General features: G+C 40.7%; 1 protein-coding gene across 1 annotated transcript in view; it reads right to left on the reverse strand.

Moving 5' to 3' along the window:
- Positions 1–19,757, reverse strand: part of NPAS2 (neuronal PAS domain protein 2) — a 179,676-nt gene that overhangs the window by 92,976 nt on the left and 66,943 nt on the right. Inside the window, exon 2 of the mRNA XM_054578030.1 lies at positions 19,654–19,707. Coding sequence (XP_054434005.1) covers positions 19,654–19,685 — 32 coding nt within the window. The 5' untranslated portion in view covers positions 19,686–19,707. The remainder of the gene's footprint in view (positions 1–19,653; positions 19,708–19,757) is intronic.

Here is a 19,757-nt window from a genome sequence, read left to right on the forward strand (position 1 = left end):
GCTTCATAAAGGCTTTCTTATGAAATGGAGGTACTTTCTTTCAGCACATGTTCTGTTGTGATCATCCAATCAACACTCTTTCAGGGAAAGTAGCATTTGCCATAATTCGGAGCTGAATGAAGGAGACAGAAAAGCGTTTTGCTAGACTCTTGTCCATAAAAAAAGACAGTATTAATAAGTAAGTTCTGACTCAGTTGCAAAATTGTACAGATTAGCTGTTGCCAGATGTTGCTTTTTCTGACTTCACAGAGCTTTGACCTTCAAAGAGCAAGGAACATGCTGTTTAGACACTGCAGTCCAGGGGGTTTCTCTCAGATAGTCAGTCCTTCCTTGGCCTCAAACTATGTTCCCCAACTTAGGGCACCCAGCCTTTGGTGCCAAGTCATGGATGGTGCCAAGCCAGGATCCTGAGTGCCCAGTAGAGAACCAGTGCCACCCAGAGCATACGTCTGGGCCACTGCCCCAGAGCTCATTATCTTGCCTGGGAGATGAAGCACACCCCACATGAAACCATCTGCAAGTCATGCCCAACCCAGGGCCAATGTGTGATAGGGGCTGCTTGTGGGTGTCATGCTGATAAGAGTGGCTAAACACTTTTAACGACACGGGGGAAACTTAAATGCATATTACCAAGTGAAAGAAGCCAATCAGATAAGGTTACATACTGCATGATTCCAACTGTATGACATTCTGGAAAAAAAACTATGGAGACAGTAAAAAGACCAGTAGCTGTCAGGAGTTGAGGTAGTGAGAGATAAATAGGAAGAGCACAGAGGATTCTTTAGGGCAGTGAAACTACTCTATATGATACTATAATGATGGATACCTGTTATTATACATTTGTCCAAACCCAGAGAATGTACAACACCAAAGTGTAACTTCATATAAACTATGGACTTTGGGTGATTATGATGAGTCAGTCACTGGAGGTTCATCAATTATAGCAAATGTACCACTTTGGTGGTGTGTGTTGATAATGGAGAGGCTGTGAATATGTAGGGACGGGGAGTATATTGGAAAGTACTCCTTTCCAATACTCTCCTGTACTCTCCATTCTATTTTTCTGTGAACCTAAAACTGCTCTAAAAAATAAGTTTATTAAAAAATTATGCTAAGCGAAATAGGCCAGGGGGTGAAAGAGAAATACCATATGATCTCACCTATAAGTGGAACCTAACCAACAATACAAAGATGCAAGGAAAATAAGACCAGCAACACTGAAAGGAAAAGAAACCAACAGACACAAGAGGGAAGGAGGGAGGGGGGCGGGGCAAAAAGAAGGGAAGGGGAAAGTCAAGGAACATATAGCAAGGACTCATGGAAAAAACCAAAGGGGAAGAGTTGAGGGAGGGATAAAGGGAAAGTGGTGAGGAAAAGGCAGAGACAAATGCATTTGAAAAAATAAATAAACTTTAAAAAAAGAAAATAAAAAAAAATCTTAGGATTCAAAAAAAAATTTTAAAAAATAAAAAATTAACACATAACACTGCACACCTACACAGAGATCCAAGTGCATCTGTTCAGGTGAGGTGGGGGAGCCCTCTGGAGGCCCCTCTGAGAAACCCTAGGATTCCCAGAAACTTGAATAGGAAGTCACAGCTAATAGGACACACAATGCAGGAAGCCTACCCTCACTGGAGAAGTCTGGGAAGCAGGGCCACTCCAAAGGCCTCAACCCTTAATTATACACCAAAGTCCCAGGGGCTGTCTCTCAGCTCCACGGGATGGGTTCCACATCAATGTTCAGCTCATTCAAAAGTGATGCAAGCCTGGGAAAGCTGACCTACCATTCCCAAACTCACCCAGGACAGAATGATCTGCAAGTCAGCTCACTGGGAGAGCAGGGGCCATGCTGCAGGGCCTGTCAAACATGGTCAACCTACTGCTCTGGCACCCTGGGGCCTGGGATCAAGGTGTCTGGGGGAGTTGATCACTTGTTCTCATCAGAGGGATTCATCTTGCTTGGGGTAGGTGTCAATATCTACAGGTGTCAGGATCAGGTGAAGATTCTGCTTCCCCCAACAGCCCTTGGAAATGCAGGGACTCATCACAAATGCCCTTTCCTAGATGGCATGGTGACCATAATGACTCTGTTTGCCTCTGCCTAATAACACTCAACCTGTTTTTATAACACACCCATTTATAAGCCATCTTTTCCTTATTACAGTTCAGTTTGGGCTGTTTTCTGATAGTATCTCAGGCAATTCTTCAAAGCTCACCTAAAGTGGCCACCCATACCTAAGGGTTTCTTCCTTTTCCTTACTTTCTTTTCATTCTCATCCTTGGGTTTTTGGGAGGACCTGAAATTCTTAAGAGGTTTGTACAAAGGTCTCATTCCTACCCAAGCACTGTCTTCCCATATGCTTTCTCAGTCACACACTTACTGGAGGTGTAGCAGTAAGATGCTGCTTGTTCTTTCGCTGGTCCATAGTAAAAAGCATAGTGTTCAAGCACATGGGAGAGAAGAAAGGAATCTTTTAATATTCTGAGTGGTTGTCTGTGCATTATAAATATTTTTTGGCCTAGATTTTAAAGAGTGACATGCGACCTCCTTAGCCAAAAAAAGCACTGTTCCTGTCCTACTTTTCCCATTATATATTACTTGTGAGCTGACAACATCCAGCTTATTATTACTCTGTATTCCTCTTCAACGGCTGTAATGACAATGAACATGGCTCATATCATGACAGGAACACAAGCTTGTTTCCATCAGCTTCTGCCTAGGATGCACAATAGTGCCCACTGGAAACTAGTTACTATTAGCTAGATCCACAGCTCTGAGGCAGGAAAAAGAAAACAAAGCTTGAGGTACCTTATTTTCAGTGAGGTCTGCTGGGCAAGTCCCAAGACCATCACTCCTAAGGCACTGGGATGACAAATTGAAAGACATGTAAGCAATCAGCTTTTGGGTTGTTTTTCCTTTAAGGCACTATTTATATCAATAAAACTTACCCATTTTAAGAGTATAGGTTGATGAATTTTGGTAACTGTGTAACCACCACCAAAACCCACATAAAAAGCAGTTCCCTTACCCTTAAAATGTTTTCTCCTACTTCTTTGTTGGTGATCTCTCTTTGGTGACAGCCACAGAAAGCCACTGATCACTTAAGTTTTGCCTTTTTTTTAGAATTTCATATAAATGGAAGCAGAAAGTCCATTGACTTTCATTTAACATAAAGTTTTTGAGATTTATCCATGTTGTTAATATAAATTAATATTCTATTGTTTTTAAATGCCAACTAGTATCCCACTGGGATGTTTCCAGTTGGGTTATTAAGAATAATGCTGTTCTGAATATCCATGTCCATGTCTTTGTGTAGACATAGGCCTTCTTTTCTCTTGGATAAATACATAGGTGTGAAATCACTGAGTCATATGAAAAATGTATCTTTAACATTATCAGATACTGCCATCCTGCTACACAAAGGGGCTGTACTGTATTTGCAATTCCACCAGCAATGTATGAGGCTTCCAATTGCTCCACATCCTTGTCAACTCTTGGTATTGTCAGTCTTTTTTTCACTTAGCCATTGTGGTATTATCTTATTGTGGTTTTAATTTGCATTTTTCTGATGACTAATGATGATAAACATCTTTCACATGCTTAATATTCTCTCATATATCTTCTTTTGTGAAGTGTCTGTTCAAATCTTCTGCCCATTTCACATCACATTGCTTCTTCTGATTGAGTTTAAGAGAGACAGAAAGAGAGAGAGGTAGAAAAGAGGGTTGGAAGAAGGGGAAGGTGTGTGTGTGCGCATGTGTTTTAAATATACATTGATACAAGTCTCACCTTTTTTTTTTTAATTTTATTTTTTTATTTTTTTATTTTTATTTTTTATTTATTTACTTTTTAAATACATTTGTCTCTGCCTCTCCCCCACCTCTTTCCCTTGCCCCCTCCCACCTTCTCCTCACCTTTTGATTTTGTTTTTGTTTTTAGCCTTTCTATATCAGTGTTTTATTTTTATTTTTTAATTAATTTATTTTTCCAAATACATTTGTCTCTGCCTTACCCTCACCACTTTCCCCTGTCCCCTCCTTCCTCCCCCTCCCTCAATCCTTCCCCACTTTGGTTTAGTCCATGAGTCCTTGCTATATGTTCCTTGACTTGCCTCTTCCCTTCCTTTTCCCCCACCCACCCCTTCCTCCTTCCCTCTTGTGTCTGTTGGTTTCTTTTCCTTTCAGTATTGCTGGTCTTATTTTCCTTGCATCTTTGTTTTGTTGGTTAGGTTCCACTTATAGGTGAGATCATATGGTATTTGTCTTTCACCCCTGGCTTATTTCGCTGACCATAATGCTCTCTAGTTCTATCCATGCTGTCGTGAAGTTTAGTAGTTCTTTTTTTCTTTCTGTTGCTTTTCTTTCTGTTCTTTTGGGGTCGTTTATGGTTCCATATAAATTTTTGAAATGTCTGTTCTATTTCTGTGAAATACATCATTGGTATCTTAATAGGTATTGCATTGAATCTATAAATTGCTTTGGGTATTATGGACACTTTGATGATATTAATTCTTCCAATCCATGAGCACGGCATATGCTTTCATTTATTTGTGTCTTCCTTAATTTCTTTCTTCAATGTTGTATAGTTTTCTGCGTACAGGTCTTTTACCTCCTTGGTTAAATTTATTCCTAGGTACTTTATTTTTCTTGTTGCTATATAGAATGGTATTTTTTTCCCCTGATTTCTTCTTCTTCTATTTCATTGATGGTGTACAAAAATGCCTTTGATTTCTGAATGTTGACTTTGTATCCCGCTGTTTTGCCAAATTCACTTATTAGATTGAGTAGTTTTTTGGTGGAGTCTACAGGGTTTTCTATGTATACTATCATGTCATCTGCAAACAATGATAGTTTTACTTCCTCCTTTCCTATTTGGATGCCTTTTATTTCTTTTTCTTGTCTGACCACTGTGGCTAGGACTTCCAGTACCATGTTGAAGAGAAGTGGTGAAAGCGGACATCCTTGTCGTGTTCCCGATCTTAGTGCAAAAGCTTTTAGTTTTTGCCCACTGAGTATGATGTTGGCTGCAGGTTTTTCATATATGGCCTTAATTATGTTGAGGAATGCCCCATTTATTCCCATTTTGTTGAGTGTTTTGATCATAAATGGGTGCTGTACCTTAATGAATGCTTTTTCTGCATCTGTAAGATGATCATGTGTTTTTTGTCTTGTCTTTCATTTATGTGTTGTATTATGTTTATTAATTTGCATATATAGAGCCATCCCTGCATCTCTGGGATGAATCCCACTTGATCATGGTGGATAATCTTTTTAATGTATTTTTGGATGCGGTTTGCCAATATTTTGCTGAGAATTTTAGCGTCTATGTTCATCAGCGAAATTGGCCTGTAGTTTTCTTTGTAGGGTCTTTATCTGGTTTTGGGATTAGGGTGATGCTGGCCTCATAAAGAGTCTGGGAGTCTTCCCTCCTCTTGGATCTTTTGGGATACTGTGAGAAGGACAGGGGTTAGTTCTTCCTTAAATGTCTTGTAAAATTCTCTTGTGAAACCATCCGGCCCAGGGCTTCTGTGTGCTGGGAGTTTCTTGATTACTGCTTCAATTTCCCCAGCTGTTATCGGTCTGTTAAAGCTTTCTGTTTCTTCCTCCTTCACTGTTGGAAGATTATACTTTTCTAGAAATGTGTCCATTTCATCAAGGGTTTCAAATTTCTTGGCATATAGTTGTTCATAGTAGTTTCTTACTATCCTTTGTATTTCTGTGGTATCAGTTGTTATTTCTCCTCTTTCATTTCTGATATTATTAATTTGGGTCCTCTCCCTTTTTTTCTTGATGAGTTTGCTTAAAGGCTTGTCAATTTTATTTATCTTTTCAAAGAACCAGCTCCTGGATTGGTTGATCCTTTGAACTGTTCTGATTTTGAATGCAGGGTTCAAAGAACACAGGCTGTCTTTCCTGGTGTTCCTCAAGGGACATTGGTTACATAGATAACACTGCCCGGCACTTAGCTATGCAAGAGGCACTATTTTAAGTGCTTTATGCATATTAATTCCTTTAATTCTCTCAACAACCCTTTTAGGTAGGTGTATTGTCATTCCCATTTCACAGATGAAGCTGAGGCACTCAGAGGTGTGTAGCTTGTTGACACCACATGACTAGGAAGTGATGAACCAGACTGGCTGGAGTGTCCATGCTGCGAAGCACTACTCTCCCTCCTTCTGCATCTTCATTTAAAACCACTGTTATGGGGCCATTGAACTAAGAGTGATGAATTTTGGCTGCTTGAGTTTACAGCACAGAAACTAAGTATGCTGCAGTAAAATGACATGCATGCTAACAGGACAACAATATTTGTGTTTAGGTAAGAATATTGCAGAAAATCAACTAAAACACCTAATACCTCAAGAACTATATTATACAAGGTGCAATGTGACAAAAGCTAGGCAATAAGTTTAAACAAATTGACAAAGGAGTTCATAAAGGTCAAACATGTGAGGTGGTCAGGGATGCCCACAGGGAGGGGCTGCATTCAAGCTGGCATCAAGGGGTGGATGGGCAGGGAGCAGGGAGGACATCCCTAAGAATGCTGGTGGTTGAGTTCAACAGGAAAATGGGAACAGGAGGGAAGGAAAAGTGACAGGAGAGTGAATAGGTAGAGTGAAGCCAAGCACTAAATGCCAGACCAGGCAATCTGGTCTCAGCTTTTGGATGCATCTGGGATAGTCTAGGAGAGAGTCTAGGGAAGGAAACTGGTTAGGACATTAGGAAATGAGGAAGAGGGATTCACATTAGGGAGAAGTGAGCAGAGACAGGAAAGAGAGGCAAAAACAGTCAGCAACAGTACCACATGTCCCCAGTCAGCACTAACCAAACCTGCTGTGAGGAGTTGTAGGGAAATTGATGGAGTCAGAGGCAAAGGAGTTTCAGCTTAATTTCATTTGTCTAGAAAAGGTAATACTAATGACATATACTTTAAAATGTTTTTACTCAACATTAACATACAGTAAACATGACTTTTTCTTTGGGGCTCAGTTCTATAAACTTCAGCACATGTATAAATTCATGTAACCATCATCACAATCCAGAGAGAAACCAGTTCCTACCAGAACTCTTTCATTCTTTTCACACCTGTAACCCCTGGCAACTCCAGCTCTGCCCTCCATCACTATGCTCTCTTTTCCAGAATGTCAGATCAATGCAACTCTACAGCATACAATCTTTTGAGTCTGGCTTCTCATACCCAGCAGAATGCTTTTGAGATGCATCCAAGTTGGTGCACCTGTCAATATCTTGCCCTTTCTGTTGCTTTCAATTGTATGGATGGACCACAGCTGGAGGAAATTTGGGGTGTTTCTTGTTTTCAGTGATTATGAATACAACTGCTGTAGACATTTGTGTAAAAATTTTTATGTGACCATAAGTTTTCAACTCTCTGAAGAAAGAAACCTAGGGGTAGGATGGCTGAGTCTTATGGGAAATGTATGTTTAATATTATAAAAAACCACCAAAGTGCTTTCCAGCATGGCTGTATCATTTACTTTCACCTCTAATGTCTGAGTAGTCTAGATGTTCCACATTCTCAAGAGGAGTTAGGATTGCCAATGCTTTTTATTTTAGCTAATCTAAGAGATGTGCAGTGTTATCTCATTGGGGTTTTAATTTGCATTTTTCTAATGGCTAATGATGTTGAACACATTTTCATGCCTTTTTTTTTTTTTTTTTTGCCATCTGTATATATCTTTGTCAGTGAAACATGTGTTTGTGCCTTGCTGCCCATTTTCAAATTGGGTTGTTTCCTTACTGTTGACTTTTGAGAATTTATATATTATGACACAAGTCCTTTGTCAGGCACGTGATTTGATCAATATTTTCTCCCAGCTTGCCTTTTCATTCTCATAAGTGTCTTTCACAGATGAAAAGTTTTTAATTTTAAGGAAGTCCAAGTTAATTTTTTCTTTTATAGTGTGTGCTTCTGGTGTCCGGTCTGGGGACCGTTTGCTTAACCTCAGGCCTCAAAGATTTTATCCTGTGTTTTCTTCTAGTAGATATACATATTTTATATTTAGATTTATGATCCATTTTGAGTTAGTTATTTTTATAATGTGTAAGGTTTAGGTTTAAGTTTATTTGTTTGCATATGGTTGTCCAGTTGTTTCAACTCTATTTTTTTAAATATAAAGATTTTACTTTTAGAGAGGAGAAGGGAGGGAGATAGAGAGGGAGAGAAACATTAATTTGTGGTTGCCTCTCAAGCGCCCCCTACTGGAGACTTGGCCCGCAACCCACACAGGTGCCCTGACTGGGAATCGAACCAGTGACTCTTTGGTTCTCAGGTCAGCACTCAATCCACTGAGCCACATCAGCCAGGGCCCAACTCCATTTTTAAGAGGACATTTCTGCATTGAATTATCTTTGCACCTTTGTAAAAAGCCAATTGGTCATATTTATGTGGGTTGATTTCTGAGTTCTATATTCCTTATTCTGTTCCATTAATCTATGGATCTATGCTTCCTAGGAGATGCATTGTGGCAAGAATGGGGAATCTGAGTATGTACATGAATGTAAACATGATCCTGCAGGTTTGTGTCCTTGGCCCTCTCTCTTTCTGAAATCCACAAAGACACATGACAGTCATGCATATGCATTTTATATGTCACCAAAAATCTTGTGTTTCCCTAAGGGGCAGAAATTAGGAACCACTGTATCAGAATTCCTGATCTCTGAGCCAAATCAGGAATGAGAATAAAATCAGGAAAAACAGGAAAAAATAATTATCAACACGCGTGGGCTCTATTGCATACGCAGACCAGTGGGCTAGCAATGTCTTCAGCACAAGCCTCTCCAGCATGCAGAGGAAACTACTAGGAACACCTAAGAAACTTCTGTACTAGAATCTTTCCATGATGTTTAACCTCAAGGCTGCCATCTTTTGAATTGGCCCTAACAAGTCTAGTTTGGTTGACTGAGTAAATAGAGCAGGGTGATGGGGGGGCGGGGGAGGATGAAAGATGTTCTTTGAATCACATACAGTTGGTCAAATGGAGTCAAAGTTGACAAAATCAAATGCTTCCCAATAACATTGGAAAGCAGTGGCCAGTACTGGTGATGGAATCACTAGTGGGCTTCCCTTGCTGCCAAGAGCAGCTAGGTTTTTGAATAATAAGTATGCAATTCTGAAATATTTAGTCCCATGAAGAGTGGGTTTATATCCATAGAGGGCCTCCGTGGTGAGGGGGTAAAGGTATTTTATGAGGCACATTATACTCACATTTACAATCTCCACTGGAAGTGAAAGAGTGGTTAGATACCAGGAGAATCATCTCATTCTTGTTCTGCTACCTATGCCAGGAGAGAGCAGGCAAGGCACTCATACCTCCACAGTTCACAGTTTCCTCTTATAAAATAGTGATGCCACTGATATGGGAATTACAAACCAGAGCATTTAAAATTTTCTCAAACTTGCCCTCCCCCACACATGGAAAAATGAGTTCTAATTCCCCTTCCTGTGAGTGTGGGCCGGCTGGCCTCAGGGACTTTCTTCTAGTAAGCAGAATGCAGCAGAAGTGACACTCCTTGAGTTCCAAGGCCAGGTAGGAAGAAGACACATGGCTCCCCTACTGGGTCTCTCTCCCTTGATGCTTGCCCTTGTACATAGTCACATGTTGTTAGGAAGCCCCACCTCCATGGGGAGAGTTATGGTCCCAGCAGAGGTCCCAGCTGATTTTCAACAGAACTATTAGCCGTGAGAGTGAGCATGTCCATCATCTTTGAGCCACTTTCACTGAGACCACATAGAAAAGGATTCTCTGCCAAGCCCTTCCCAAGTTGAAGATCCATGAGAAAAATAAATGCCTTTGTGTTAGTTTTATAAATTTTGGAGTGATCTGTTACACAGCAACAGATACCCAGGATTGTTAATACCTAGAATAAAGACTGGTATCCAAGGTTCCTTCCAGACTGAGAATTCTGGCATATCTAAACTGGGCTGACTAGTTCCACATTACAGGATGAGAAACACACTGGCAAGGATGTAGCTGGGCCTCCCAAATCTGAGTATTATAAACCAAACAACATGAACCTGTCTGAGAAGGCTTATGAGGAGTAGATCTTATGCTTCTTTTGCCCTCTCCACTAATGTCTTTTGAAGTACCTGAAACAGAGTGAGTGGTTGTAGAAGGAACTCACATTCTCTTGTAGAATTGAAATATGCTAAGTATGCACTCACTGTCATGTCCAGAGAGGCACCTATGACAGTACAATGCTCACAGGCATAATACACATTGTAAGTAACCTCTATATTAAGACAATCCTGTCTGTGAAATGGGAACTTTCAGGGACAATAACTTAGAATCTGATCAATCACATTAACAAAGTGTTTATAAGTATTCCTGTTAAAATTTGATAGAAATGTAGAAAAACATGGTAAGAAATAGGTCAAAATATTAACAGTGGCTACCCCTTGTTTGTTTCAATATTTAATTTTTTTGTTTTTTATATATACGAAAATGTACAAGAATTATGAATATAAAGTTGAGATACCTATTTCATAAAACAGCTTTGGGCAAAGAGTCTTCCATTAAAAATCATGAAGAATTACTTGAAGAAAGAATAAGGACCATGGCCAGACAAGGTTATTTTGTCGTTACTATTTTTTTCAGATAATTTAAAAAAATGTGTGATGACATAAAATGAAACAGATTTTGTTTATTCACTATGAGTCTTAGCACCTTTAATGTGCTAAGGAAACACTCCAAAAGGGAGAAACAGTAAACAGCATAGCCCAAACTTGTTTTTAGGGGCATTTCCTGGGACGAGTGTTTCCTGGAATACATTTTGGGAAACTCTGGCATAAAGCAAGGTTTCTAAGTTCAGTGCAGTCCCCTCCATATCCAAGCCTCTGTCCTTGGGACAGTTGAACACCTCCTCATTTCCTTGCACACCAAAGCACTGAGGTTTTGAGGCACCACCATGCTCAGGAGTTTCAGTAGCTGGATTCATCTGGGTATGTCGGGGAGAAAAGTAATTCCACATGGAGCAAGATGGGATAAGCTGGTGCCAACCTCATCTGATAGAGAGCTGTGGAAACTCAGTATGTTTCCTAGTGCAGAGACAGGGAGAAGTGTGTGGGGATGACTGAGCTCAGCTGAAGGTGTTCTTTCTTCCTGAGATGTAACAGAAACATTTTATCTCTTAACCAGAATTATGAGAAAGTGTCAGAGCTGAAATGGGAAGCTGGCCTAAGTTCCTAGTGATTCTTTCTTGATGGTTACACAACAAGGATTTCACCACAGCACAATTCTTAGAAACCCGTTGCTGAAATCCTACAAGGAATGCCTAGCCTATTCTGAAGAAAGGAAGCATTTTAAGAAGAGGGACTTCTGACCATCTTCTTTCAATTGAAAATTAATTGAAATTATTGAAAGGGCTTTTGGTGTACTGTCCATTGCCTCAGATGCCCACTGATTGGTTCCTAAGCTAAGACATTCTCAAATTTTTAAGCCTACCAAGCACACATTTTTCCTTTTGACGATTCTTTGTAGCCAACCAAAGTACCCCACCAGAGTAAAAAACAAAAGCCCCCAAGAGAGGGATGTCTCTTTTCAATTCTGCTGTTTACTGGGCTACAGACAGAATTAGCATTCTGTTGGCAAGAATGGCTCTACTTTTCCCTTTGCTTTGAATACACAGTTACTCATTTGGAAATTGTAGGATAATATAAGTGAACTGTGTGTCCTGATACACTCATATTCTTGGAATGCCTACTATTGTCTTAATCACTAAAAAAAACAAACAGAAAGGAAGCCTCTAAAAATTTTTACTGCCATTTTTTTCATGTGTTGGGGCTAAGATGACGTACATAACACCCAGTCAAGAGCCTATGAAAGAAAATCACAGCAAAATCAGCACGATAGGCTCTGGCTGGGAACATCAACATACACTGCACAGGGCCAGGCGTTTCCACTCTGCAGCAAGCTAGCACACAGGGGCATCACGTGTATACAAGCTGGCTACAACCTCGATGGATTGGACGAGACTTTCCTTTCAGACTACAGAATATATATTTAGAGAAATGAAACAGTAAAACAAGGTCAGTCTCTCCTCTTAACCATATTATTCTCCACAAAAGAGCACTCAGAAAATAGAGCTTACAAATTCTGATCACCATCCTGGCTTTGCCTCACACAGACCCCACAGGACACGCTCTTTTCCCTTCATGCTTGTTTGGAGAATGCCTCCTTAGTTTGTCTAGAAGATCTCTGAGGGCAGGGCAATGCCGTGTACCTTCTGTTTATTTCCCACTTGCTCAACACATTACTTAGTTAACAAATACTGATGGGAGAGTGACAGGATGATCTCAGTCATTGGTTCACATCAACAAACTACCCCTGGGGAAACCACAAGAAATAACCTGTCTCCCAATGACTAAAGCTTTTCCTTCTGCAACATCTGCTGCTGCAAGAATGCTCGTATAAGCTTCGTGCTTGTTGTGTTGTAAACTTCCTCTTCCCTGAACAATTTTATCAGTGTTGGTACTAAGAATTAGGGTCAAAGAATAATGAACTTGCTTAGCTTGTGTTTCAGAACCAGCACTTACTCTATTGAGAATTCCAAATCAGCTACTCTTACCTGAAGTTCTTTGTTCCTATGAACAAAAGGCAGCATGGCTCTAAACTGACCACCCATTTTCCCTCCCTCAGTGAAATACACAGCCTTATGGAAACAGAACTTCCCAGCTGAGAGGAGATAATGCAATTTTAATCAACACTGATGAGCTACTCATTTAATATTCGGTCAAAGAAACAGGTTCACATGAAAGTTTCTTTTTAGTGTTCAGTTCTATCAAAAGATGGAACAAGCTGTATTTTACAACACTGCAAAGTAAGAAAAACTTGATGTCTCTGAGAAGGAGGGACTCCTATCAGCACTTTCTGCCCCTGCCCCTTGGGCATGTGACAAATCAAAGAAGCAACTTTCAGGGCTGTCATGAGAAGCTGTTAGCGTCCAGACTTCAGAAGATGATGCCTGAGATGAGTCTCTGCCTGACACTGACTGGCTGCATGAGCCCTAAGCCTCAGCTTTCTCAACTGTAAATGAGGCTAGTAAGAACCAATGTCAAAGGTATGTGGTGAAGATTAGGGAGTTGATGCCTCCCTGCTGCAGGCACAGAGTAAGTGCTCCCTACTGTTTAGCTTTTCTCATTAGCACTGTGTCCAGCGCACCATGCCAGGAGATTATACACAGCTACATTTAGTTCCTGCAATAACCCTAGGAAGAAGTTGCTACTATTCCCACTCCTATCACACAGGAAGAACCTGAGGCTAAGAGAGGTTTGGTGACTCATCTAAGGACATAATGTAAAAGTGGCAAGAATCAAAGCTAGGCCTATTTGATTCTAAGCTGTGCACTTCCTGCTGCACCATACCACTTACTGGGTGACCACATGCACACGGAGAACTATGTCATATCCAGACTAGAATGGCATGCATAGGACTGCAATACAGAATGATAAAATGTGAGCTTCAGCATCTCAAACTGTTTCCTTTTTGAGTTCAAGGATCATGTTTTTGCCTCTTCCCTAAAGAAAACAACCCATAGTTCTGAATATACAATAGGTACTCAATTAATACTGGGTTTACATGGAAATTCACAGAAGAAAGTGCAACAATGTCCTGGTTCATAAAATTTGATCAAAAATCTAAATAAACTATAAATGTCCTAAAACTTTGAAAACTTTGCCTAAAATAGTGCACATCTCCTGCAAAAAATGAGCATTTTCATCTGAAGTTAAAACATTTCTAATTGTATCAAAAATATCCTGTGAGTGAAAGCAATTCCTATCAGGCCTCCAGATGGAATTGGCAGATGGGCCTCCCATGTACCTGCTACAAAAACCCACAAAATGAGAGGCTTTGAAACTGAAATAGTCTTAGGATCATGTCTGTTTTCCCCCTTGTGATTCCTAAGGGTTATGAAGGATACTACATTACTGTTCTTATTCTGGTAGAGAGATCTGAGTATTACCAAACATTCTAAACCTGTTTCCCCATCTAAGGAAAAGAGGGGGAGTGAGGGCCAGTGGTATCACTACCCCATCATCTGTGAGGGAGGCTTCCAAATCAGGAGTGTGGATGCCCTAGACTCAAAGCAAATAGGAATGGTAATGAATGGAAAGAAATTGCATTCAGTCTGCCTGATTTCCAGGTAAGCAGTGTGGTAGAGAGGAAAGCTGAGGCCGAGAGTTGAGGGCGAAATTAAAGATGATGTCAGACTTCTGGCCAAGAGGGAGGCATAGGTAGACATGCTTTGTCTGTTTACACAACCATAAGAAGGTTCACAACTAACCTCAAAACAAAATACAACCCAGAACTGCCAGAAAATCAAACTGTATGGAAGTCCGACAACCAAGAATTTATAGAAGAAATATTCATCCAGGTTGGTAGGAGGGGTGGAGACAGGGAACCAGGATGAAGAGGATGCAGTGTGGCGGTGGTTATGCAGCAGTGGGGGCGGCCAGTGGAATGGGAGTTCCTGCATTCACATGTCGTGGATGAAAACTGGGAGGGACACCCAGAGAGTGAGCCAGACCACACACCCCAGCATCCCAGCACTTGGAAAATAAAGCCTCATAACTTCAGGCTATAAAGAGCAGTCGGGGAGTAGGTGGTGGAAGAAACTGCCGGTCTCTCAGGAGAGTCCGTTTAAGGGGTCTCCGCAACCCTAGAACATATGCAAACCTGCCCACTCTGGGATTCAGCACCAGGACAGCAGCAAGAAGGCGCCTAGTTCCATACAGAAGTGGGGGAAGTGACTGGAAATAGGGCAAGAGCCTAGCATGTGGCATTGTTCCTTCTCCCATGCCTCCTCCACATACAGTGCCACAAAGTGGTGAAGTGGGTTGCCCCATCCTGGAGAATAATTGAAGCTTTGCTTCTTACAATGTAACAGGTGCACCAAGATGGAGTCAAAGCAGCTCTTCCTAATACACAGAAACAAGCACAAGGAGGCTGCCAAATTGAGGAGACAAAGAAATATGGCCCAAATGAAAGAACAAATCAAAACTCCAGAAAAAGAACTAAGTGAAATGGAGATAGCCAACCTATCAGATGCAGAGTTCAAAACATTGGTGATAAGGATGCTTAAAGATCTCGTTGAGTACAGCAAATGCATAAGGGAAGAAATGTAGGCTACACTAAGTGAAATAAAGAAAAATCCACAGGGAACCAACAGTGAAGGGAAGGAAGCTGGGGTTCAAATCAATGATTTGGAACATAAGGAAGAAATAAACAATCAACCAGAACAGAATGAAGAAACATGAATTCAAAACAACGAGGAGAGAATAAGAAGACTCTGGGACATCTCCAAACATGCCAACATCCGAATCATATGGATGCCAGAAGGAGAAGAGGAAGAGCAAGAAAATGAAAACTTACTTGAAAAAATAATGAAAGAAAACTTCTCTAATTTGGCATAGGAAACTGACATACAAGTCCAGGAAGCACAGAGAGTCCCAAACAAGTTGGACCCAAAGAGGGCTACACCAAGATATATCATAACTGAAATGCTTAAAGAAAGGTTAAAGATAAAGAGAGAATCTTAAAAGCAGCAAGAGAAGAGAGTTACCTTCTACCTCCTCAAAAGAGTTCCCATAATATTACTTTAATAAACTTATAAAAATAAAGGTGATGTCAAAAGCAAAACTCACATGAACTCCAAGGTCATCTCAGGCCACAGTCCTTAGTCTGGGCCTGTCAGCTAGACTGAAACAATTTTTTAAAAATATATATTTTATTAATTATGCCATTATAGTTGTCCTATTTTTTCTCCCCTTTATTCCCCGCTGCCCTGCATCCTCCTCCCACCAGTGTTCCCCTCTCCCCTTAATTCATGTCCATGGGTTGTACATATAAGTTCTTCAGCTTCTCCATTTCCTATACTATTCTTAACCTCTCCCTGTCTATTTTGTACCAACTATTTACGCTTCTTATTCCCTGTGCCTTTCCCCCATTATTCCCCTTCCCTGCTGATCTCCATTTCTGTGATTCTGTTCCTGTCTGAGTGGTTTGCTTAGTGTTTTTTTGCTTTGTTTTTGTTTTAGGTTCAGTTGTTGATAGTTATGAGTTTATTGTCATTTTACTGTTCATAGTTTTTTATCTTTTTTTCCTTAAAAAAGTACCTTTAATATTTCATATAATAAGGGCTTGGTGATGATGAACTCCTTTAACTTGACCTTATCTGGAAAGCACTTTATCTGCCCTTCCCTTCCAAATGATAGCTCTGCTGGGTAGAGTTATCATGGATGTAGGTCCTTCCCTTTCATGACTTTGGATACTTCTTTCCAGCCCCTTCTTGCCTGCAAGGTTTCTTTTGGGAAATCAGCTGACAGTCTCATGGGAACTCCTTTGTAGGAAACTGTCTTCTTTTGTCTTGCTGCTTTTAAGATTCTCTCCTTATCTTTAATCTTGGGTAATGTAATTATGATGTGCCTTGGTGTGTGTTTCCTTCGGTACAACTTTTTTTTTTTAAATATAAAAAATAGAGATATTTATTGAAGAAGATACAAGATACAGGAAACATTGTACATAGGACAATGATGCCTCAGGCTCCATCAGAGTAGGCACCTTGGGACCTCACACAGTTCTCCCAGTGTCTTTTCCATTGTTCAAAACACTCTACAATATCCTTTGTTGGAATTGCCATCAGCTGCCCCGTCTTTTTTTTCCCGAATCTCATCAATGGTCTGAAATCTCTTCCCTTTAAAAGACGGTTTTAGTTTTGGGAAAGGCCAGGAGTTACAGGGCACCAAATCTGGGCTGTAGGGGGCAGAGTCACTAGGGTGATTTGATGTGTGCTTCCTTGGGTACAACTTCTTTGGGGCTCTCTGAGCTTCCTGGATCTCCTAGAAGTCTATTTCCTTGGCCAGATTGGGGAAGTTCTCCATTATTTTTTCAAATAAGTTTTCATTTTCTTGCTCTTCCTCTTCTCCTTCTGGTACCCCTATGATTTGGATGTTGGAATGTTTAATGTTGTCCTGGAAGTTTCTAAACCTCTCCTCGTTTTTTTTGCATTCTTGTTTCTTTGTTTTGTTCTGGTTGAATATTTATCTCTTCCTTCTGCTCCCAATCATTGATTTGAGTCCCCGTTTCCTTGACTTCACTATTGGTTCCCTGTATATTTTTCTTTATTTCACTTTGTATAGCCTTTGCTTTTTCCTCCATTTTGCGACCATTTCTGTGAGTATCCTGATTACCAGTGTTTTGAGCTGTGCATCTGATAGGTTGGCTTTCTCTTCATCGCTTAGTTCTATTTTTGGAGCTTTGACTTGTTCTTTCATTTGGGCCATGTTTCTTTGTCTCAGCATGCCTGCTACATTGGAAGGGGTGGAACCTTAGGTATTCACCAGGGTGGGGGAACTCATACTGCTGCATTATGATGCTATGTGTGGGAGAGGAGTCAGAGAGGGAACAATGCCGATTGCTCTGCTCTTAGCTTGCTTTAGACTGAGCCAATTCTGAGATTAGGAGATTCACTTGTGGTCTGGGGAAGGAGAGCAGAGTCCAGGGTTTAGGAAGCCAGTATGTAAATTCCCCTTGAGTTACTTCTTAGAGTTTTAGGATGTTTGATGATTTATTAAGCTTGTTGAGGCTTAGTTTATACTTATGTATAAAATGAGAATAGCAATGATACACACTTCAAAGAAATGTTGAAAAGATGAGATCACACAAATAAAAGTACTTAGCCCATTACTATCTGCCCTAATGGGTTAGGCACCCAGGAAGCACTCAATGAATGCAGGCCATCAAGGCTGATCTTTGCATTATTGCTAATGAGAATATCTCATAAATATATTATTGTAAAATGTCCTGCATTTTCACACACATGTAATAATTAATACTTTCAAAATAGAGCTTCTTATTCTATTTTGTGGCTTATTCCCAAAATAATCCTAGAGGAGGGCAGGACAGAAATGATTACCCTAGTGTTGCAGTTAAGAAAGTAGAGGCTTAGAGAAGAAAAGGGTTTGTTAAAATTTATCAGCTAGGACAAGGATAGCAGGGAATATGGCTCAAGTCTCTGACTCCAGTCCTCTGTACACAGCTCCCTGGGCAGAACTAAGAGGTGAAGAAACCCAGAGAAAAGAAATGGGAGCCACCTGCCCATGAGAGAGAGCAGGAGGGTTCTGTTCTTGTCTAGTCTGGTCTAGTGTGTTCACTTGTGTGTTGCCTGGGACCATGTGGATTTTGCACCTGCCTAGGTTGTGGCCTGAGGTCTGAAAAGCACTGTGCAGTAATAATGCTCCTCAAGGCCAAGTCAAGGGCCTGTTACTTCAGAGCCAGCTGGGAACAAACATTGTTGTTTGTTTAAATTTTTTATTTCAGAAAAATTTCAAACATATGGAGAAAGAGAGGTAGGGGTATGATGAACCATCAGTGCTGAGCTCACAGCTTCTACAACCTCATTTCATCTACACTTCTGGCCATTTTCAATGCTCCATAATTTTTTTAAAAGAAAATACTTGGGAAATTAATAACTAATAGAGACTCCCCAGACTCATGTCTAGCTGAAGTGGCTGGGATGTTTTGTTTTCATCCCCACACCCCAAGTGATGTGGAAGGACAGACATCCCTGGAGCCAAAGAACTGGGTGACTTGTGAGGGTCCAACCATCTGCAAGTATAGGATTCTGTAAGTGACACCTAGGCTGTGGGTTCTGTGAAGGGAAGGAGCAAACCCTTCAGGTGTGCAGGCACACAAGAGTCTGTCACAGGACACAGGGCCGTCCACAGATACAGTAGCAAGAGCAGAAAGGAATGAGATTGAAGGAACAAGGCTAGTCCTCCAGGTCTGCCACAACATTCTATTCTGGGCTGGTCACTCTGCAGTCAAATAATGAGTATTATTTACGTTTTTCCTCCATTCACCCATTCCCTCCTCATGGGCAGGAGGTCTCTGACTCATTTTGTTCCCCAGAGCCTAGCACAGTAACTGTGAACTCAGGTGAATCATGTGAAATTGGTAACATTTGACAGGATGTTACCTGGAAACTTTACAATCAAAATATCAACTTTGTGATTCTACCTCATATACAGTAGGTATTCAATAAATGTCCAATGAAAGAATAAGCATAGACAGGGTTAGAACAGCTCTGACATACCGCTACCAAGCTAGTATTTCTAGTTAACCCAACAATAGCACAAGGTTGCTATATCCCCATTTACAGATAGGAAAATGGCATAATGCATCTGGACATGTTTAACACAGTGCTAGTAATCACTGCATGTTCAATGTGTGGGAATGATTATTATTGTTACTGCTCCCCAACACCAGAGTCATGATTTGAACCCAGGCCTGCCTGGCTCCAATCTGGCTGTCTTTCTAGGCAGTGTCTGTCTTGGAAAAGCAGTAACCAAAGGTCTTTGAAAGTAGACCAAGGCAACACGGTTTGCACAAGACCATGTTAAAAATAAACATAATCCACTTGGCAAGTCCCAGACAAGGAATAATTTCAGGGTAAGGGACAAAACTGAAAGAGCTGGTCTGAATTTTTAAACAGAGCACTGCAGTATTTCAAGGAGAATAGATGCTGAGGACCTGTCTCTTGCTGGTGCTTCCATCTACACTGAGTGCAGACAAGCCAAGTTCAGACTGGTTGGCCACACAGACACTGCCGAGGCAAGAAGATGGTTCCTCTTACCTCTTTGCTCTGTCTTTCTCATCTTCATCCATTAGATTTTCTATGTAGTTTTTCCTGCAAAAGAGAACAAATGATTACTGTCTGCTTCTAGTGCTTTCTTACAG

The sequence above is a fragment of the Pteronotus mesoamericanus genome, unplaced genomic scaffold (assembly GCF_021234165.1).
Source record: "Pteronotus mesoamericanus isolate MK-2021 breed Mesoamerican mustached bat unplaced genomic scaffold, CSHL_Meso_final contig_48, whole genome shotgun sequence".
Lineage (NCBI taxonomy): Eukaryota > Metazoa > Chordata > Mammalia > Chiroptera > Mormoopidae > Pteronotus > Pteronotus mesoamericanus.